General features: G+C 42.9%; 1 protein-coding gene across 5 annotated transcripts in view; it reads right to left on the bottom strand.

Annotated features, from left to right (window-relative positions):
- Nucleotides 1-24,339, bottom strand: part of CREB5 (cAMP responsive element binding protein 5) — a 420,873-nt gene that overhangs the window by 75,018 nt on the left and 321,516 nt on the right. For 4 of the 5 annotated variants that reach the window (XM_083188949.1, XM_083188952.1, XM_083188951.1 and 1 more), the window contains one exon: nt 18,552-18,662. The exons of the other annotated variant lie outside the window; for it this stretch is intronic. In XM_083188949.1, coding sequence (XP_083045075.1) covers nt 18,552-18,662 — 111 coding nt within the window. The remainder of the gene's footprint in view (nt 1-18,551; nt 18,663-24,339) is intronic. 5 annotated transcript variants of the gene reach the window in all.

Raw genomic sequence — 24,339 nt, 5'->3', positions numbered from 1 at the left:
CAGGGGCAGCTACCACACATCTCTTTCTCTTTCAAACATACGGAAACACAGAGGCAATCACACATACAGAAACACAGAGGCAATAACAAGGTAGCAGACTACCTTTCTAGGCTTTTGCTTTGAGCGGGCTTAGATAGACAGCCCCCTAAATCCTGCATTTGCATCTAGACTCCTATAACTGGTATTAATGCAGCCTGTTGATATCCACCACAAAATGCCCTGCTCTGACCAGATCACCCCTTTAAATGGAGCAAAATAAATCCCCATCTTGATGCACGCATGACACTCAACATAGGCAGATATCTAACCAACATCCGATGCACAGGGTCACAATGTAAGAAAAATGGCATTTTCCTATTTTACTTTTCTGCAAAATGATTTCTTCCTATTTTAAATAACTGTCATTACAATTTTGCTTGCATTTATTTTAGGACATCATTTGTATAATGACTGTGTAAAGGTGCCCACAGATGCATCAATCCTGGCGTGCGTTCTGTGCTTAACTAGCACACATAGCATTGCATCGTATGCCTTGTGCACGCGATGTGCATGCGATGCTATGCGATAAAAAGCTAGTACAAAAAGTATGTGCAGCACATACTTTTTGTACTGTGCGATGAGGTGCCGCGGGAGCGCGCACCCCCTCGCATAGCATCGCACCACCGGGATCGGTGCGTGTGTGGGCACCATTAGTCTTTCCCATCACCACTATGCGCACATAGTGGAAGCCTGAGTTCATGGCCCAATGGCTTTCACTTCAAGTGAAGGAGACAGGACAGACATGGAAGAGGTCTTACCATCAAGATTAGTGTCATAAACTTGGGGTGCACTACCACTCGGGGATTGGCTAGACCTGACACAGGGGCGCGGAGTCTAACCGTGCCGGGGGTTTTCTGCCAGTGACCCCTCCAAGCGGGATATGGGCTTCTGCGGCACCCGACACGTCGGTCGCGGCCCCCTGGTCAGGTTCCCCGTATGAGTGGTGGTAGCTTGTGGAATATGGAGCGTGGTCATCAAGCCGGATCAGTAACAGGTGAGCAGATACGGTATCAAGGAATGCAGCACACAGGGAGCAGGCAGGAGAATGGTAACAGAACTAGCCAAGGTCATACACTGGATGTCACGGATGTAGTACACAAGGAGCAGGCAGGAGAATAGTCAGGAGAATAGCCGGAATCATACACTGGTAAACACTGGGTACGGTACACGAGGATCAGGCAGGAGAATGGTCAGGAACAAGCCGAGGTCAGATGCAATAATCAGAAGTCTGGAATAGTACAAGGCACTGGAACGCTGGAGCTGGTGTGAACCTATACTCTGGCAGCTTCTGTCTCCCAGAGGCTGCCCTTTATAGGAAGCACAGGGAACCCACAGGTGGACTAATCAATGGGCTGAGCATGCTCAGTTTACACTGAACTCTCCTGCAGGAGAGTTAACCAGGTGTAACTAATTAGCTGAGCTCAGATCTCACAGCACAGTTCAACTATACAGAGCTGTCAGCAGCAAGGACTCCTCCAGGTGCTGTAATTAGCAAAGCTCAGGCCACACAGACTTTCCTTGCAGCATGGAGCAGGCTGATCAGACAGGAGAAGCCACAAACCAGGTAGGAAACAAACAATAACTGAATGTTGTGACATTACCCTCCCCTCTAGGGGTGGGCTCCGAACACCCCACATGGATACTTTCAAGGTCGCCTGCGGTGCTTCTTCTTTTTCTTAGAAGAACACTTAGATCCCTTCAAGGCTGGTGACACCTCTGGCTCTTCAAAATGGGCTCTGGCCAACACTAGACCACCCAAAAAAGGAGCAGCATCGTGTTCAGAATCATAATCTGAGTTGGAGTCTAGTTCTGGGGTGCAAATCAAAGATTTTTTAGCGGATGATTCTTTGAGACCATGAAGTGCTAAAGAGCCGACACGGATGCCCCTAACTATTGAGTTCTTCGATTCAGATCTTGGCAAAAAAAAATTTGCAGAAGCTCTAGTACTCTCGGTATGCCGTCTAGATGACCCATGGTTTTGAAGAGGCATAGGCAGACTTTTAGCCAAGGAGGATGAAGGAGTCTTAGATTCAAATTTCTCGATCACAGCCCTGGAGAATGATATCAGATCTTGCAGTCGAGGATCATTGGCTTCAACAAGTGGACTGACCCATTTTAGTGCTTCTCCCCGGAAGGATAAGATCATAAATTTTACAATATTTGCTAAATTGACTCTGGAAGATGGATCATGATTCATGGCATCTAAGTAGTGATCCGCTAAAGCCTGGTAATGGGCAAGGTTCCCATCAAAACAAATATCTTCAGAAGACTCTTCAGCTGGCTTTTGTGTACTAGCCAACCCTGGTGGGACCTTAGACACAATGGATGTCTCTTTAACTTGAGGCGCTGCTGACTCCTTATGGATGTCCAGTACAGTAGACATCGGTACTCTAGAAATTTTTTCTTGGCTGACATGTTTAGGCCCAGGGGTCATGGAAGCAGACCTGGAGACCGCAGAGGTAATGGAGACAGGCCCGGAGGCAACGGATGCACACCTGGAGACCATGGAGGCAATGGAGACAGGCCCGGAGGCCACGGAGACTGGCCCGAAGGCCGCGGAGACTGGCCCGGAGGCCGCTAGGACTGGCCCGGAGGCCGCGGAGACTGGCCCGGAGGCCGCGGAGACTGGCCCGGAGGCCGCGGAGACAGGCCCGGAGGCCGCGGAGACAGGCCCGGAGGCCATGGAAGTGGACCTGGAGACCACAGAGGCAGGCCCGGAGGCCACGGGGACTGGCCCGGAGGCCAAGGAGATTTTCCCGGAGACCACAGAGACTGACCCGGAGGCCACGACACACAAGTCCTCATGCCCGGAGGCAAGGGCAGATGGGTCCTCATGCCCGGAGGCAAGGGCAGATGGGTCCTCATGCCCGAAGGCAAGGGCAGATGGGACCTCATGCCCGAAGGCAAGGGCAGATGGATCTCTAATGGGAGTGACAGACTCGGAACCCCCACCTGGGGTAAATGACTCGGAACCCCCACCTGGGGTGACGGACTCGGAACCCCCACCTGGGGTGACGGACTCGGAACCCCCACCTGGGGTGACGGACTCGGAACCCCCACCTGGGGTGACGGACTCGGAACCCCCACCTGGGGTGACGGACTCGGAACCCCCACCTGGGGTGACGGACTCGGAACCCCCACCTGGGGTGACGGACTCGGAACCCCCACTTGGGGTGACTGACTCGGAACCCCCTTCTGGGGCGATTGACTCGGAGCCCCCTTCTGGGGCGATTGACTCGGAGCCCCCTTCTGGGGCGATTGACTCGGAACCCCCTTCTGGGGCGATTGACTCGGAACCCCCTTCTGGGGCGATTGACTCGGAACCCCCTTCTGGGGCGATTGACTCGGAACCCCCTTCTGGGGCGATTGACTCGGAACCCCCTTCTGGGGCGATTGACTCGGAACCCCCACCTGGGGTGACGGAAGCCCCTTCTTGAGGCAAAGTGCTCAGTGGCCCAACCTGGGAAGCCACACTCAGAGACCCTTCCTGGGGTGTGGCTACCAGAGGATCCTTTTGGGGTGCAACTCTCGGAGATTCCTCTTGGGGTAGTGTACTCAGAGGCCCTTTTTGGGGTACCACTTTCAGAGGCCCCTCTTGGGGTGCAGTGCTCGGGAAACCCTCCTGGGGCGCAATGCTCAGAGACCCTGTTTGGGGTGTGGTACTCTGAGACCCTGCTTGGAGTCTGACAGTCTGAGACCCCTCCTGGTGCACGACACTCTGAACCCCGTTCTGCGGCTTGAGAATTTGAGAACCCTCCTGGGAAATTACCCTCCGAGACCCCTTCTGAGGAAAAAGACTCTGTACCCCTTCTTGGGGTTCGCCATTCTGAGACCCCTCTCGGAACTTCACACTGTGAGAGTCCACTTGGGGTGAAACACTTTGATGCCCCTCTTCGGGCAAGACACTAGGAAGCCCTTCCTTGGGCAAGACACTAGGAAGCTCCTCCTGGAGCACAATAATCGGAAGCCCCTCCTTGGGCAGGACACTAGGAAGCTCCTCCTGGAGCACAATACTCGGAAGCCCCTCCTTGGGCTGGACTAACAGAACCCCCTTCTGGGGCTGGCTGGACAGAACCCCATCTTTGGGTTTGATACTTGGACTTTCATCTCGGGTCTTGATACTCGGATTCCCCTCCTGGGGCTGAATGGACAGGACTCCCTTCTGGGGTTGGACTGATGGGTCCCCCTCTTGGGGTTGGACACCCGGACTCCCCTCTCGGAACTTGACACTCGGGTTCGCTTCTTGCGGCTTGACCGAAAATTTACTGCTTTTAGGTAAAAAGATTTTAGTTCTTGGACCCCAGTGATAGCCATGAAACTCTTCCTGAGTGGGCACAGCAGCAATAACCTTATTCCTGGCCTCTCGGAGGGAGCAATCCCCAATCAAATGGTCCTGGCCTCCACAATAAAAACATAAATTTAAGGACCTGCGTCGCTGGCGTTCCTCCTCTGACAACTGGGGACGAGGCCGACTCACGTACTTGTCCTTTAAGGGCACAGATGTATTTGCCAATGGGGTACCCGGAGTGGAATCTGAGGGTCTTGCAGGCACCAAGCCCACAGTAGACTCGCTGAGCAGTTTGGTGACAAGGGTGAGGACGTTAGACAGCAGCTCCTGTAACTGCTGTAATAGCAGGCGAGGCACCCTAATGGACTCTGGATCAGAAATCACTGGTGTTGGAGAGGGTGGAGCGAGGTCCAATTGCTGCTGCAGAGTTTGCAAGCTTTGCATAATCAGAGCTTGGTGCTGTCCTTGCTTGTCAACCCGGACCAGCAGGTGTTCCAGGAGTTCTTTATGAGACATGCCACTAACAGCATCCATATTCCAGTTGGGCCAGAGTATTCTGTCACAAACTTGGGGTGCACTACCACTCGGGGATTGGCTAGACCTGACACAGGGGCGCGGAGTCTAACCGTGCCGGGGGTTTTCTGCCAGTGACCCCTCCAAGCGGGATATGGGCTTCTGCGGCACCCGACACGTCGGTCGCGGCCCCCTGGTCAGGTTCCCCGTATGAGTGGTGGTAGCTTGTGGAATATGGAGCGTGGTCGTCAAGCCGGATCAGTAACAGGTGAGCAGATACGGTATCAAGGAATGCAGCACACAGGGAGCAGGCAGGAGAATGGTAACAGAACTAGCCAAGGTCATACACTGGATGTCACGGATGTAGTACACAAGGAGCAGGCAGGAGAATAGTCAGGAGAATAGCCGGAATCATACACTGGTAAACACTGGGTACGGTACACGAGGATCAGGCAGGAGAATGGTCAGGAACAAGCCGAGGTCAGATGCAATAATCAGAAGTCTGGAATAGTACAAGGCACTGGAACGCTGGAGCTGGTGTGAACCTATACTCTGGCAGCTTCTGTCTCCCAGAGGCTGCCCTTTATAGGAAGCACAGGGAACCCACAGGTGGACTAATCAATGGGCTGAGCATGCTCAGTTTACACTGAACTCTCCTGCAGGAGAGTTAACCAGGTGTAACTAATTAGCTGAGCTCAGATCTCACAGCACAGTTCAACTATACAGAGCTGTCAGCAGCAAGGACTCCTCCAGGTGCTGTAATTAGCAAAGCTCAGGCCACACAGACTTTCCTTGCAGCATGGAGCAGGCTGATCAGACAGGAGAAGCCACAAACCAGGTAGGAAACAAACAATAACTGAATGTTGTGACAATTAGCATGGGAGTGAGGGGACGGGAAATGAGACACTTCATTTTGAATTATCCTTGTTACGAGACCATCAATTGAGCTACAAAGGAATTAACCCTAATGCAAAACTACTATATGTATCAGTGCTTACTATCTCCACATCAAAGGCCGTGGTATCAGATACAATGTGGCATTATCAGTTGCTAATAGTTTTATGTTTCTCTTGGCAGAGACCATTTGTAGAGACAATTTTTCTATATGAAAATTATACAAAATATATATAGACAACTTACATTTTGGTGGGTTTGGATTATACTTTTAGTTAGTTAGTTTTGAATATATTATTATTATTATTATTATTATTATTATTATTATTATTAGTAGTAGTACAGGTTGAGTATCCCGTATCCGAGTATCCGTTATCCGAATTATTCCGAAAACCATACATTCCAGAAAGTGACAAAAAATATATTTTTTTGCTAAAAACTCACCAGGGACATTTGTAACAGCACTACTGGTGACATGATATGTAACTGGCACTATATATGTGCAAGAAAATGATTGCTTGGCATTCAAATTCAATATCTGAGATAGTACACAAATTTTGTTTCATGTTTTGAAACCTTGTTTTTTGAACAAATAAAATATATTTGTGTGTATTTTATGTGGTAATAAAATATATTTGTGTGTATTTTATGTGTTTATACAGCATACATGCAAGATACTTCAAAATACATAATTGAAATATTAAAATATTCCGAAATACGGAATAATCCGTTATCCAAAATTCTCCTGGTCCCGAGCATTTTGGATACGGGATACTCAACCTGTAGTAGTATTATAATTTCAGAACCTGTCTGCCAACTGACCTGCAAAACTAAAATAAGTATAAAAATATGCTGTTTTGTGTGTTGTATGGCTAAATGCTTTCAAAAAAATTGCTGTGCTACAGTTATGTTAGGCTATTTTACATTTCCATGGATTCAATTGTTATTTAGTTCAATTACATTATACTGATGATTTTTGTATTGGTAGGTGAGGCTAAGCGAATATTTGTGTTACCAATGTTAGATAAACAGTTATCTCAAACTTCAGCCAAAAATGATGTCAATAGTGATTTCCAAGCCAGATTCCTGGCCAACTGGATCGTACATCAAAAAATATTAAGTGTTTCTGTTGTGAAAAATCTGGCAGTTACGCTGAGCCTTTTTTTCAGCTAGTGATGGGGTGTATGAAACCCATAGCAACATAATAAACACGTAAACCCCCAGAGTTTCTACTCTAATACATGTTATCACTAAATGTCTAACTTATGTAATACATGTTACATTGCCATAACAATGAAACTCTATGAGCTTTACTTTAGTGGTAATTTCACAGATACGAGGTCCACAGTAACACAGACTGGCAAATAGGGATGGCGGAGATAACGTCTATCTATCTATCTACAGATGGGGCCGGGCTCATCTTTGCAGGGGATGGCGATGGCGACGCCATCGCCATTCCCTGCTCCCGCGCCATCTGTGTGTCGGAAGGGGACGCGCGCGCACGAGGTGCGCGCGCGTCCCCTTCCGACGGTGCTGCCGTCCCCTTCCGACGGTCGCCCGGTGCCCACACCGGGCGCCCGCACCCCCCCACAGCCTCCTCGGGTCCCCCCAGCCCCCCTCGAGTGGGAGGCGGACAGTATTGCGTCCGCCTCTCCCGCCGGCCGCCCGGATACTGAGACGCACGTGCGTGGGGGACGCACGCGCGTCTCAGTCAGATGGCGCGCCGTGTTGCTGGCGGATCGCCAGCAGCATGCTGCTGGCGATTCGCCAGCAAGCATAAGGCCTGCCCTATCTGTATCTATCTATCTATCTATCTATCTATCTCTGCAATACTGTACATAGCAGATAAACCCTCTGCACTTGTAAAAATCAGAATTCGCTATACAAACTACACAAATTAAGATAATCCGGACACCTTGAAGAAGTGAACCCAGCAAATACATCACTCAGAGCCGACCCTAACCTATTTAATTCCCTAGGCATGATGTTTGTTGATGGTCCCTAGCACATAATCCCACCACCCAGTAGAGACTAGCTAGAGAGACAGCCACAGGTGATGACTGATCTCATAACCCTTTATATGAATTGATAATGCTGATGCTTCTGGGCATATCTCATAGAGGCCTCCTCCTTTGTTACGGTCCATGGCATTGCGACTAAGTTTGTTTGTATCAAGTTTTTGACTGTCATTATACTGCTGCGAGCAGCAGGTCCTTTTATTGTGGCAGCTCCCGCTGTGGTGAGCCACTGGTGCATGCACAGCACCTAGCCGCACAGAGCACAGCAGTAGCCAGCAACACTCAATACCCCTCACCCAGCACAGCGTTCCTCATATAGAAACCCTCACCCAGAACAACACCCTTCATACAGAAACCTTCTCTTCTAGCACAGCACATCTCACCCCGTATCACAGACCACGGCAGTCCAGCAACACTCAACAGCGATTAATCATGCATCACCCCTCATCTGGCACACAGCACCAGAATACCTCAATGCAGTCGGCGCAGAACCCACCTCACTCATACATGCTGAGCTGACTTTATTCAAAGTATTTTTACAAAGCTTACTTTGCATCCACCCCTGTAGTTTTTTTCCCTTCTGATCCTTCCTGACTTTTCTTGGTGGGGTGGCTGGCAGGTTGCAAGGAGGAGATGCAGTCAGCATCCCCTCAGGATGCCAATGCCAGAACCCCAACAGCTGACAAACTGATCAGTTAGTGTGCCGGGTAGATTAAGGTCAGACTGGGGAAGGAGAGGGGATAGGTTTAGGCACTACTGGGGGAACTTAGGGTTGGGCTGCAGGGAGGGTAAGTTTAGGTTAGGCTGTGGGGAAGGGGGTTAGGTTTAGGCACATACAAGGGGTAATAAGGGTTAGGCCCAGGTGGGGGTATTAGGTTTAGACGGCCTCCAGGTCTAGCACACATATTCGTTATGGGCAGCCAGCAGCAGCCTATCTTCCCCGACTACGGCATAACAAGACCACCCAACAACAGCACTGCCGGCCCGCAGCTGAGCCTTTGCAGACTGCACTCAGATCAGATATGCAAGAACAGAGTCACCAGAACCACTGGCAACAACGCTGACCATCGGGGGTCGAACAGATCACCCCTGTTAGTTGTGCCAGCCCCTAGGGGTACGTAAATGCTCAAGGCAATGAGAATGTGCAATTTAAGAAAAACATATTTATTGCAATTCACATATAAAATAACAATAAAAAAGTATATATGCATACGGTATATCATAATTTGATAAAATGAGGTGTTACAAATTTTCAAGATGATATTCACCCATAAATTTCCTTCACCCCGGTATAGTTGATGTGTCCATTCCTATATATGCCCTTCAGGTGGAGTCCGGTATGAAAAACTTCTAGGAGTTAAACCAATGTGTGTTTTTTATATCTGCTGCTTGAAAACAAACTCTAGCGCCCTACCATCTTCCTTCCATATGCCTAGTTTTCCTGTGCCTAGGGCCGGCTTTGGCACTGATAGGATATATAGATTTGAACTAAACAAATTTGGCTAAACTAATGCATTTATAGCTTTAGCTGTTATACAATGCATCAGGTGCGAGCACATCACTTAACCCAGGTTCCGCCTTACCAGGATATGTGAACTGATAATCAGGATATGTGAACTGATAAAATACTGTCACTTGTTTAGGTTTTGGTCCCAAACTACTTTGCGCAATTTATGCCCTTTGTAAGGTCGTTGACACTGTATTTACTGACCTATCTTATATACAAAAGGGCTACTCAATCTTATTTAATTAGTGGTCTATATACCATACATAATAATTTTCCGATGCAATTTACAATACCCTGGCATCTCAGTGATGGTTCACTCTTGCTAAAATACAGCCTAACGCCGCTAGTGAAGGGTTTACCTGTCATTTATATAACACACAAATATTCTGCAGTTCATTTACAGAGAATATTTAGTTATTCATAGCAGAACCTGTAACCTACAGTCTATGGGGGTTCTTCAGACCTGATTGCTGGACTTCTAATTTGCAGATCAGGTAATTGCTGCCCAGCCAGAGGGAAATCCCGCCCTGTTGCATATCCTCCCTGAAACTGCCTGCATTTTCCCAGAAACTCCCAGTAAACGACTGAGCGACACCCACGAACCCTAGCTTGCTGTCAACCAACTTGTGTAAGGCCAGCTTGCGCACTATCAACCGTACTAATGAGCAGTTGTTCAACAATCGCTCTGCCTGCAAATTGGCAGCACCACCACACATACATCCCAAGGCTAATATCTGCAGTAGCCAATTAGCCGTCCAGTGATATTTTTTTTTTTTAAGTTTGGGAGGAAATCCATGCAAATATAGAGAGAACATACAAACTACATACATGTAATGCCTTTTAATGAATGTGACTCAAGACCTCACTGCTGTGAAATAGCAGTAATATATACTACACCACTGCAGTAAACATAAAAAATTGTAACCTACATTGTTTATAGTGATTCATGGCAGAGAGTTCTGTCTAAATTGGCTTTGTGAGACGGTCACAATTAGTGAGGTTGTGTAGGTTTATCTTATAGAAAATACGTAATACATTACTTACTGTACATGAGAGTTGCAGCTACTACACACACACAAAAAAAAAAAAACATTTTAAATGAAAAAAAATATGCTCCTAATGTGTTTTCTTTCGATTAGTTTGAGTCAAAAGTAATCGTGTTGCAGAGTATAATTAATGAGCAGCTACCAAGCAGAGTGATGATGTGTGAAGTGAGTCTCATTCATTTCTTGGTCTTAGAATGAAGCTGATTCGTTAACCAGACACAAACACCAAGCACCAAATTACACCTAGCGCACTTCTGTTTTCACTCAGCAGAAGGTCTTCTATTCACATTGACGTCTATGCAAGCACAGTGTCATGCTGAAATGGAAACCCAATGCAATTTAGGAGGTGCAGCGTCTACAAGAAGGATGTTGGTCTTGCCATTGGAGAGAATTTTCCAGTCATGGCTGTTCCACTGAGCTTTGGAACCTGGGTCTGTCAGTAAAGGTCATTTAAGATGCTGGCCTGGCTGGATGTGACATTGGTCATAAATCCCACAAAGAAAGAAGCCAGATTGAGCAAATGTAACCTCAACATGTAAATTCATATGAAGCAGCAATACTACCATCACGATCACACACACACACACACACACACACACACACACACACACACACACACACACACACACACATATATTGTTCTGTGCTGCACTGAATAAAAAATACATTAATTCAGTTCATGTCATACATGACTTAAAAATGGATCTGGATAAAAAAAAAAAGCTTTTTTTCAGCTATAAGAAAAAAAAGTTAAAACAGAAAAAATGGTGTGTCTACGTGTGTGTGTGTGTGTGTGTGTGTAAAAAGTTTTATTGTTCCTCAGTAAGAAAAACAAAATAGCAATCTAGCAAATATGATACCTTTTAATGGCTAACAAAAATAAATGTTGTTAAAATGCAAGCTTTCGAGACTTCTTAGGTCTCTTCCTCAGGCATGGTATAACAAGGTGTGTGAAGAACCACATATATATGTGTGTGTGTGCGTACATAAGTTTGTGTGTCCTAGAAAGATTAAAAATCATCTTACAATAAAGCTGTAGAATTTCTTCTCACCGCTCCATTTCTGTTGTGTCTGAAAAAAATTTGCCCATAAACCAATAACATGCCCCCTCTGAGAATTCTTTACTGAAAGGACTCATTTCAAAAGGCATTGCCATACTAATTACCTCATAAAGTATTTAGCTGTGTACCCACTGGGATAGTACTTACGAGCGCTAAAGCTGCTCCTGAATTCAGCTAATCAATTAATGTTCATTATAAGACCTAGAAAGGCCAAGCAGTAATGTGTAGAGGTTATAAATAAAAAAAGGAGGAGATAAAAAAGAATATGGCACAACGCATGCTTTACAGGGCAACTTATTGCAGATTACATTAATCAGCCACTGTGTTTATCTAAGTCCATTTGTTTTAATGATCCCTTAATCTATTATACATTCAAGTAGAGGAAGGTGTAGCTCGGTGGTTAATTGCACTGACTGTGGCATTGAGACGCGTGCTTAAGATCCCTATTAAATTCAACCGTCAAGTCACTAAATCTCAGGGGACTTCACTTACAAATTGCACTGGATGCTCAGCACAAATAGCTTCAGTTTTCCACATCAGCTTGGCAAACTGCTGAAGCGCACTAAGCCCCATACACACTAGGAGACCCTTGCCATGGCTGATACAGTTAACAATATTGGCCATGGGTGGCCGATAGTGAGTGTACATACTGAGCGACATCGGTAAATTATATAATTCAGTGACATCACTAGAACCCACTGAACAAGCAATATCTTTTACAATATCCTCTCGTGTCTATGGTGTTTGTAAAAGGTATTGCTCAGAACGGAGCTTCTGTATGATATATCTTAAAATATCATCTCGAGGGTACACTCAACATCATTAACAATGCGTGCTTATTAATGACCCTTCCCATCTGCTGAACATGTAGGTTGATTTGGCTATATAACCAAACAACCTGCATGTTTAGCGGGTCATGATATCGTTTACCTATATCATTCCCTGTGTACACTCAATATTGGCAACCCGGAGCCGATATTGTGAGCTATATCGCCCATAGCTAGGGTCGGCTAGTGTATAGGGCTTTAAGATGGCCATACACTACTGTGATGTATCGCAGCAGTGTACAGCCATCCGATACCCCTTGAGCCATCCTGGACATTCCTGGTTGGCAGGATTGATAGATCTCATGCGATCCTTTCACATATGATATATCGAATGTGACCCTATTCCCTGCCACTAGTAGGGGGTCCGAGATGGAGGTCAGACCTGCATTCAGATCCGACCTCCGACTCAGGTCCAATGGGCATGGGACCACACATTGGATCCAGTGGGATGTTAAAAACATTTGATTTGGGCCGAATTCTTGGCCCAATTAATCGGATTGGGGTGAAATTGGACTACTGTATGTTTGCCTTTAGATTTGAGGAGAGGTAGAAAGATCTAAGGACGAGCTGAAACTGTGAATGTTACATAAAAATCCAGCCTACAAAGAACCACCACTGTTATGAAATTATTCTTCATTTTCTACTAAATACTACATAAATCTACTAAATATGCTGTTGAGATTAGCCTAATACATTATACACCTTAAACGAATCATAACAGTGAGGGTACATGAGGATTTAGATGTATTATATGTGGCACATTTGTATACTTTAAGTGTGTATCTAGAAATTTGTTTAGCGGTACTTGAAAGTGGAATGGAAAGAAAACTAAATGTCACAAAGTCAGGAATCCCCCTCCCCAAATGCTTCCTCTTCAGGGTTAGACAGGGGTACAAGGGAAACTCCCAATGAGGCCCTCTGCCTTAGGTTCCACCCATACTCTACGGATCAGTTTCCAGACTGTGCACTTGAATTATATTTTATACATATGTCACATTATACTGCACAGGACTATGGTGTTTTTCTAATGTGGATTGCTGTTATTAATGTGGTATACTCTGTATATATTTATAAAGGGGCCCAGACTATGCACACTCTACTAGATAGCAAAGCCTATGAGGTGTATTCAATGCGGCCGGCGAGAATGTTTGTACAGCAAGGATGGCTTCGCCGTCAGTGTATTCAACTCCACACTGGCCATTAAATTGGCAAGGCTCGAAAATTGGCATTAAATTGGCAAGGCTCATCGAAAATAAACCATCCTCACCATCAAACCCCCTCGCCGTATTCAATGTTTGGGCAGAATCCTCGCTGTGAGAGGCTGCATTTTGGGGTGAGCCTTGACATTTCATTGGCCAGTGTGGAGTTGAATACACTGACGGTGAGTTATTGGCACATCTCACCGTCGATAACTCGCCGTCAGGGCATCGAATACTGCTCTTTGTGGTGAATGGCAACACCCTCATATCAGGCAACAAATTGCAAGCTTAAATGGCACAGAAAACAAAGCTTGAGAATTGTTTGCGCAGTGAGAACAGATAGGCAAATTAATTTAGCTAATTCAGACAGATTTCAATTTGCAAATGTGTCACAATTTTACAAAATGTTGGCCTGTAACAGTGCATGGAACATAAATAAGCTTATCAGAGGAGTAGATGGCGTTTTTCTTTTTATGGCAAATGCGCTGTGAATTCTGCGTCTGGTAAGCGGTTAGAAACATAACCTAGTGTCTATATTCACACTTCTAAGGGCCCCTCAACCAAGTTTACTGTTATAGTAACACATAATTTATATAAGCACAGGTGAAACAATTTTGGTTGCAACGGTGAACTCATTTGACTTTTTAGTTTCTATAGCATATGTATGTATAGCTGTGAAATATTCTTACATAAATGGTGTACCTCAAAAACAGCAATAAAGTCTACACCATATCTATGTAGGGATGTTAATTGTCAATTATACAACCTCAGTGAAATTGATAACAGGAAACACCTGACAGTTAAATAATTTATTTCGCAATTACCTCAGGCAAAATACAATTTTTTTCCTGATGCATATTAATCATGAATGAAAACTAAGAAAAAGTATGCAGAAAGTAATTAGTGCAACCAAAGATAATATCTTTTAAAATAAAGTTTTACTTACACAAGATTTTTATGAGTGTATTGCTGCTAGGCGTCTTTGTACTAGTTTAATGTAAATTTTATCTGAATAATGCTTTGGCATACTTATGTGCTGTAAACTGGCATTTGAACAGTTTTTATTGCTTAATTAATAACTTGGATTTCATATTTCAAATCTGCTTAAGTTTCTTTAATGCTTACATCACAGTTTAACCAACATTTAATCTTAGAAAATGTATAAGATAATAGTTTGTTTTTCACTTTTTTTTTTTATTTAACATTAACTTTGTGGAGTTTTTTCTTTGTAGGCTTAAAGAGCTATGAATTAAATAAAAAAATGACTTTTATGTTTAAATCACAAATACAAATTAATATAAACTGACCATTTTAAGAATTTATATAATAATTATCCGCTGTACTCTGTCCCATCTCTGACATGTCTAGTGAAAGCCTGGGCGTGCCTAGCCTAGGAGCCAACAGGTCTCACTGCAGTGATTTGACAGACCATAGAGGGTGGGGGACCACTCTGTAGATGCCAAGTATTCAACAGGGACAGAGGGGGGAAGAGGCAGGGTGGAATGTGTGTTTATGTGTGTGTGTGTGTGTGTGTGTGTGCATGCGGGGAAGGGGGTACAGAGCAGGATGCATTGGAGTGGGGGACAGCAGAGGGTGGAGTGGGAGGTAGATTACAGTGATATGCCAGGTCCCTTTACTAGTGACTGTAATAATGCTTTAAATTTCACTAAAGTTGAGTGGCATCATCAGTTAAAGAGGTTCAACTATTTCACAAAAATGCAGCAGCCTTTATACAATTCTCTTTGAAGACCAATTTTGGCAATTGATTCATATATTGTGCATATCAAGATTTGTGAAAGTAATTCTGTTTAAAATACATAAAACTTCCTTCCTATTCGAAAGGTGCCACTAGTATATTGAATGCTGAACAGGACATTTCATTATAATATTTGTCAGTGGATGCATTAAGAGAATATCTGCTTGTAAATAATACCTTGGGAAAGATGACTCATTGACACAACATACAGAGTACATTTAGAAATTATTCTTTTTACTTTAACTAAAACCTATTTTGAATTTTTTGAATGAAAGATTACAGCTAGCTGGCATAGCAATCACTTTCCCAGTTTGCTGATGGCCGGCCTATTAAACAGTTTAACTGCAACAGCAAACCCCAAATGTTACATATGTATATGACATAATCATAATCCGGCATAATGATGCTAAAACGTTTCAAGAATGTTTTAAATATCTCAATACTAATTATTACGACCCAGGGTTCACTTCTAATCTTAATCTATTTCAAAATTATTTTTTATGGTGTACTAGGCAAAAGAGATAAAAACCACCATGAAAAATTACTGTATGCAACAAGTTAACTTCCTTTTAAAATGGGCATTATAGGAAAGTCTAATTTCTTAATTCCACCATATGAAGCAAAACTATAGTACAGCCTAAAACACAGGAAGATTTAGATAAAGGTTCTACCCCCAAAAAAAAAAAATTATTGAAGAAGCATTAACTAAGAATAAAAAAGAGAAGATCTTTCAGAATATAAAAAAATAAAGGTTGGGTAAAGAACTTCTAATTTTAAGTACTACAGGGAACAGAACTACAGAACCTTCTTCTTCAAATTAATTCTATCTCCAATGATATATTACCTAATAACCCTGATGCTATTTTTAAAAAGGCATGTAACATCAAGGATAAACTTGCCCTAAGCATGTTAAGAGAGCCAAAGATTACTAATATCTCCAAATGTAACACTAAATGTGTAGGATGCTACAGAATCAGTCACTGTAACGTTTGCAAATATGTACACGCTAACCGGAAACTATTCTTCAACCATGACATCACTGGAAAGTTCCAAATGTAGAACTTTACAAACTGTACAACTATGTCAGTGATTAATTTACTAGAGTACACTTGTACTAAACAAAGTCTAAAATAAAGAATACAAGAACATATCAAAAATATAAAGAACAACGTTGAAAGTAATTTGGTTTGTAAGTACTGTACTTCTGTACACACCACAATTCATATGAAGATTGTCCCATTTTCTTACCTATGGAACATATAGAACTGGGTGTAAAAGATGACACCAATCAGGGCACCAGTCACACTGAGACATTTTCTCGGATTTTGCACTTTGAGCGCTATGTACTAAGCCTTTAGTTTTGTTAAATTGTCATATTAAGCACATACCAATAGTACTGTATATTATTTATATTTCAAACTAGCTATTTAAATATATTAAATTAGTAACCACACCAGAAAAATGCTTAAATACAATAACCTAGGTAACGATTGAATGAATTTCGCTTTGTTTTTAATACATATCGGCATGGAAGAATCACAAAAAGGAAATGATTAAATATCAAATTAAATATAAGTAATTAGACATACAAAATGACCGGTCATATATATATATATATATATATATATATATATATATATATATATATATATAATGTGTAATTCAAGTACACAGTCTGGAACCTGATCCATAGGGGTGAAGATGGGCTCATGGGCAGTGTGGTTCACTGGGGGTTTCTCCTGTACCCCTGAGGGCCAGTCTTGCCCTGAATGATCAACACTTTTGGTGGTTAGTGTAAGAGTTTATCCATAGAGATGTACTTCAAACAATAACTTAGGAAATTAGAGGTAAAAGAGACCTTGATTTCAAAAGAGAACAAGACCTTGTTAAGGATGTCAATCTTAATTGAATAATAATGCCAGAACCAAAATCATCTTATTGTATACCATACCTCCCACAATTTTTCCTATAAATAAAAATTTTAAGAAAAATTGTATGTGCTCAGAAGCAGCGTACCCCCCCCCCCAAAAAAAAATACGAAAAACCCACTAACTGACAAAAAAAATAAAACCTCTCATTTCGCTGAATAACAAAAACCTGCAGCAAAACCCTCCAAAAAACAAGATTTTTCAACATTTCATTGGCAATTGAATAGGCCCCTTAATGTACAACTGTTATATGCCAGTACAAGAACTATAAATATATCTGGCTGGCAGGCTCATCACAATGCCAGAAATAAATAATAAAATTTGCAGGAGGGTATCAATCAAAATATAAAAAATCATCTCATAGTGGCGCATCCTGCTATTATGATGACCTGGAATAACGTCTTCAAATTCAATTACTACGATTCCAATCATTACAATACAACAACAATAATTTATCAATTAGACTACAACATCTGTTGGAGGCAGTCACATAATTTCTATGACAATACAAAAATATTTCTCCCTGGCCCGCTTTGAATAGAGCACTGCAAATAATATGCACATCTGGTTATGACATCTTTCCCGAGTAGCTACAATTGTGAGTTCTACACAAGACCTGCACATTTAAGTTCCAAACTGTTTGCCGCACGCTGATTGCTGCTGACAGCCTTTCAACAATTCTTCAGTATACAAATACAACCATGGAAACTAACTACTTGGTTTACTCTAAACTTCCACTCCAAGCTACCCCAAAACAAAACAATTTCAATGCTCGAACTTCAAATCAAATGTGACAGAATTGTTTTCCAGCGTTTTGTATTTAGCCATGTTTTCTGTATTTTGTAAATTATTTCAAGTGATTTTTTTTTTTTTTCATGTTGAAAAATCTGGTTTCCTGACAATTTTTGAGGCATATGGACTATTACATAACGGAAATAACATCGACATGGGCTATGAGATAATGTATGCTATTTATAAACAGAGGTTCATAGTAATAGGACTATATTATTCACAGACATTTTTACACATATTAGTATCACATGGGTATTACATAACTGAGTAAAACTATCCACAGTAGTAGTTGGCAATACGCTTGAATTAAAATACTGTATGGATCTCAATGTGAAGTAGACAATGTTAAAATGATCGAATAGCATACAAATCTCACAATAACGCCGAAATGCATTTGAGAAGCAGGATCAAAAATAAATACCCCCGATCTATACTTTATTGCATAAGGAGGATGTTGACGCACATATACAGGTCAAAGGTCAAGGAGTTTGTCGATGAGATTACTATATATATATTACAGTTCATATCACAGAACGGTACAAGGTCACATCATGATAAGCGAAATGTGCCAGATTTAGGCACTTGCACACACACATACACGATAGCTGTGCAATATCCGCATACATTCTTATTCTCTATATTTGTCTCAAATCTCTATTAATGAAAACTGTGTGCGTTCTTACCATTTTGGCATCTGAATGCATTGAAGGGACTTGAGGTGAAGCACAAGGGTTGCTTAGGTTGGGACCCTGCATCCCCATGATATTGGAATTCATAGACATCTGTCTTTCCATCTGTGTGGGATATGAGAAACACTGTGTCATACACCCACTGTAACCATATTAAAACAGCCTGCAGTACACAGGCACTTATCCAGACTAGGTTATCTTAATAAAAACACATGAAAAATGCATAGAGCATTTTACACCAGCAGTTTCATAAACTAGCTATTGCCTGCCAAATCCTAGGCATCTGGCATCGCAAGAAAAAGTGGATGTCACTCGCTAATTATACTCCTACATCCTCTAACGCGTATGATATTGCACAGTATATGCCATACACATTTTTCAATAGCAAATATAAAACATAAGGGGGCACACCATGGATGCAGATGAAAACAGATTATGAGATTAAGTTGGGGACACAATGGCGACTCTAGCAACGCAATCTGATTTGAGACTAGATGGACCCCCTGCTCAGGCTGTAGGCACAGATGTACTGTATATGTATTCCCTAGCTATTGGAATTCATTTCTAAAAATGAAAAGTGAAAATGTTGCCCATAGCAACCAATCAAATTATCGAGATCACTGATTGGTTGCTATGAAATGAATACAGGAAGAACAGGAAAGCAGGACAGAGGTCACTCTGATTGGATACCAGGTGATCAGGAAATGATCTAGGATTCTAGATGAGGTTCTACCAATGATGTATAAAGTGGCAAAATTACATTATCTTTCCTTGCCTCTATGTCCTTTTTATGCATGCTAATACCATATTGGCTTTTGCTGCTGCTGCTTCTTGACATTGAGCACTATTTCTGCGTTTACTGTGAATGAGCACATCCAAATCCTTCTCCATTAACGGTTATCTGACATTTACCGCATTTAATTTACAGATTGTACACTTGTTTATTTAGGTTGCTCTGTAGAGAGAGACTACATCCAGATCTTATTGTATTACTCTACACAGTTTATTGTCATTTCCAAAAATGGACACTTTACTCGCTATACCAAAGTCATTATGAAATGTATTAAAAAGAATTGGCCTCAGCACAGAACTCTACTTAAAAGTTTAGCCCAATTTGCAAATCTTCCATTTACCACAACTCTTGGTTGCCTATTAACCATCCAATTTTTGATCCAAGTACAAATGTAGTTTCTTAGACCCAGCTCTTTTACTTTGTAGACCAACCTCATATGAGGCACTGTATCTAAGGCTTTAGCACGTACCCGGTATGCGTCTTACCGACCTGTTCATACCCCCACTCCGCCACTTGGGGCGGAGTTGATTTTATTAAGTGCGGCGAGCGAAGGGCCGTGGAAAGCGAGCGCAGCAGAATACACGTCAAGTAATCTGCGTCCCCTCGCAGGGCTCGCCATGCTTCGGGCTCTTTTTCGTGGGCGCACACCACTCTCCGATATATCCACCGATGTGGATAGTGTGGGTATGAACAGGTGTGGTGAGTGGATGCGGAATACAAGTCAAGTAATCCACATCCACTCACCACGCCTCGGGCTCGATCTCCACGGGGTTAGCCACGATTCAGGCTCGGTGGCTCACTGCGCTCGCCACACTTTATTAAATCAACTACTCGCCGACGTGGATAGTGTGGGTATAAACAGGTCGCTGCGCTCACCACGCTTTGGGCTGACGTGGATAGTGGCGATGTTTCAGGAACACATTCAAACCTGTCAAGTCAGGCAGGTTAAAAATGGTCAATGGTTCCCACACAACGATGACACAACGCTGATTGACTAGGATAACAGCGTAAGCTCCGGTTAGGCATGAACGTACACACAAGCTGACTATGCTTACTACGCGTTGACTACGCTGACTTTGCTGGCTGCGGGAACACGAAGCTGATGCACTGAATACGTTGTGCATACACTGAACGCGGAACACGATGCTGATGCACTGAATACGCTGTGAATACGCTGGCTGCGGGAACACTACACTGATGCTGACAGGGACACTATGCTGACTACATAATTGGCGCCGTGAAACTACACAAGTACCTTTTAGTCTATTGCCTCCCTTCAGGGTCCAATTTTTTAATTGTTTTACTTAATGCCAATATCAATGGTTTTCCATTATTGACTATGCATCCACTTCCCCCTTCCTCACCCCCATTACACTTAATACACCCCTCCTGACTATTGTCATTGTCCATCCCATTATTTCTTGCTTTTCCGCCCCCCCAAAGAAAACCTTTCATAAAACTAGTCACTCTCTCTACCATATGTATCAAGTGATCTACTTTCGTCTTAACTCGTTTTGGACAAAGCTGAAGTTTAAACATTTATTTTCAATATTCACTTTCACCTTGAATTTTATACAAAGGATATAGATTCATCGATATTGTCAAATTTCATAGCTAAATATAACGTATTGCAACATACAGTATGCCGTCAATAAGAAATTATTTTAGCTTTCAATTTGACAAATGTCTGTTGCTTTAAATATTTAACGAAGAAATAATCGCTGTCACTCCACTTCCAGACGGTAGCCATCAGGCCTCGCATGTACTAGTATAGGTTGCAGGAGGGCAGTAAATTATTACTGTTGGAGTCCTGTTGGAGAAAGTAACTATTGTGGCCTATAATCTACTGTACTGTACCATGCACATAATCTAAAGCTAAGACATGCTAAGCAATGTGGAGCTTAATAAATGAGGCAATTCATAGTCCAAAAATAAATGTTTTGGGGCTACTTTTCTAAGGCTGTGTACACACTTGAAGAGAAAGGGCCCATCTGAGCGATATCTTTTACTATCTTGTCTAATGTGTACACTCAACCTCCTTAACGTTGCCCACTCCCATGCATTGTTAAAGACTGAACTTTTCAGATTTGCAGCTGACCCCTACTCCCCTCCCCATGTCTCCCCCCGTGCTGTCGCTCCCTCACCGTGTTCTACTGCATTTGCCTCTACCACCTCAGATGGGAGGCTATTCCACCCTCTATTTTCATTGCATGTCCTCGTGTTCTGTTGCTCCTCTTCCTGTTGTGATATAGGCCATGCACCATTTTAGTTGCCCTTCTTTGTACAGTCATAGAGAAAAAGCATGTACGACTGGAAATCAGAAACTGTTGGATACACTGGAAAGCTGTACTATAACTAAAATATGTCAATAAATCTAAAAATGGAGAGAATTTCATACTCTGTATAAACAATATATATTTATTACAGAATATTACAGCTTTAAAAGCATATGTTTAAACAGCATGTAAATTGATGGCATTTTCCCAAGGATGGAAATGGTATATTGTCTGCAAAGTGATCAGAATGTGAAGGTTTGTGATACATGTGAACATTAGAGACGGGGAAGTGCTGCCAGCATGTTACTAGATGGAAGTCTCCAGGGGAAGTGCAGGAGATCATATTACTGGTCTCCTTGGCTTGCGAAAGTGACAAGTAGTCTGATTTTTCGTTGCCATATTTATCAAACATAGGCAACAACATGGCAGGGTGAAATTAATTCGTCCTTATGTGTGGACGACTTTGATGTTAAAAGCTTGTAAATGTACAATCCTTTTAATCTTGTGCTCTCAGCAATTTCACATAGGATTCGCCTCTTCTTTGTGTTATCCTATATCTACGTCTTAACCTTTCACTATTTTATTTGTGGGGTTTTTGCAGTCATGGTACGTGATTACATAATCTGGGTTTTGGAGAATTGTCATGCCTTGTGATTCAGGCGTGTCAGCCAGCACTGGTGGGAGATACATCTGCATTGTGGAATCTGATAGCCCCAACAGAGGTCATCTTAGTGCTGATCTCCTTTGTGGTTTTTCTAAAAGACAATCCTGACATTTATTTCTACATGCAAATAAAGCAGAGAAAGGGAGGGGAAAAAGTTTTCTCACAACACGATTATGTTTTCCATTTCCAGTCGCATTCCAAAAATAATTTCTATACAACAAAATGTTATTACTTAGAACTGACCAGGCAACAATATATGTGTTCATTAAAACAAGATCAGATACACAAATGCTGTTGTAGGATAATGGCAGGCTTGCCTACCCTCCCATAATGGCCGGGAGCCTCCCGGAAATCGGGTCCTTCTTCCGGCCCCCCGGGAAGGTGGGCAAGTCTCCTGCTTTCTAGTGATAGCCCCGCTCCCCCCTTGCCCGCTGGTTTAATTACCATAAATCACGGGTCTGCGGTGAGGGGGTGGGGCTTAAATGACGCGATCGCGTAATTTCGCTGCATTTAAGCGCCACCCCGTCTCCGCGGCCCACGAATCACAGCGTTTTTCAGTATTGGGGGGGCAGGGCCAAGTGATGTCAGCCTAGTCCCCGCCCCCCCTGACGTGTTGCCTCTCCGGGGTGAAATCAAAAGTAGGCAAGTATGGATAATGCACATAAGACATGTTGAAATATAACATGAAAAAATGCCTTTTCTTAAGGACTTTCATTTTTATATGTGATATTAATGCTAATTTAATCTATAATTAAAAGTGGTAAATTCAGTGACAGAACAAGAAAAGGATATGTAGCTGTTAGGCAAGGTGCAAAGAGCACAGAGAACTGCACTGACAGTCAGGCAATTATCACACAGGGTTATTATATTTAGCTTCTATTTACTAGTTTCCTACCCAGACATACAATAAGCCTCATGCTAACAGGCTATTCAATAACATAGACAGTTATATAACTTTGGTGGGCTTTGGCTGCATACCACTGGGTAGGCATTTACTGTGGATTTATTCAGGAGTCATTTTTAAAACTAGTTTAGCCATATTGCGTGGCAGAACCCAGCACTTTTGGGCATGATCAGTAATGGACGCCCAAACAATTGCATATCCCCGTCTAAAGTAACAAGGGAAATGCAATTATGGACAACCATTAGACAATTGAATAACCTCCCTAAACTGATACAGCATCCAACTGAATCCAAAACATATCACACAATACACCTAAACCAATACAGAAAGCAGGTACAAATTCAGGATTTGGGTGACTACATATACACATATAAACACACATACAAATATACACACACTATGGGGGAAATTTACTAAAGGAAATTTGTAAAAAAATAGGTGTATTTGTATTTAGAAATACACTTATTTTTGACATTTACAATCCCGAAAATATGGCAATTCGTATTCGTATTGATAGCACATCAATACGAATTGCCGGATTTTCGGGATAGTAACTGTCAAAAATAACGGTATTTCTGGATACAAATACACCTATTTTTTTACAAATTTCCTTTAATAAATTTCCCCCTATGTCTCTATCTCACCTACAGCAGCTGTGTAATGCAGATGGGGAGAAGAGCTGGCATAAAAATACTAAGCCCGAAAAATGCGGCAATTTGTGGGTCTATCGGGAGGCGTCGGGGCTAAAATGAACATTTGTAATGGAATTTTGTCATACCAGCTCTGCCCCTCTTCACTGACCAGCAAATCACAGTGCGAGGTCAGGGCTTTGTAATACCGCACTCTTAATAATCACATATGCACTAACATATGCAACATTTCCAACACTCTTAAGGTGCCCATACACTGCTGCGACGTCTCGCAGCAGTGTTTGGACACCCGATACCCCTGCAAGCCGCCGGGACCTTCCCGGCAGCAGTGACGCATGCGATGCATTGTGATGGATTGCATGCGTCCCTGCTTCCCGCCCGCCTCGCTGCCTGGAGGGAGGTCCCAGAACGGGTGGTCGGACGGCCAGCCGGTCCGACCACCTGGTCGGGCCTGATGCTTACGGGACCGCGCATCGGACCCGACTGCATGTCAGG

The sequence above is a fragment of the Crinia signifera genome, chromosome 5 (genome assembly GCF_055691185.1).
Source record: "Crinia signifera chromosome 5, ASM5569118v1, whole genome shotgun sequence".
In the NCBI taxonomy this organism is placed as follows: Eukaryota; Metazoa; Chordata; class Amphibia; order Anura; family Myobatrachidae; genus Crinia; species Crinia signifera.
This window is presented reverse-complemented; position numbering and strand designations above follow the sequence as displayed.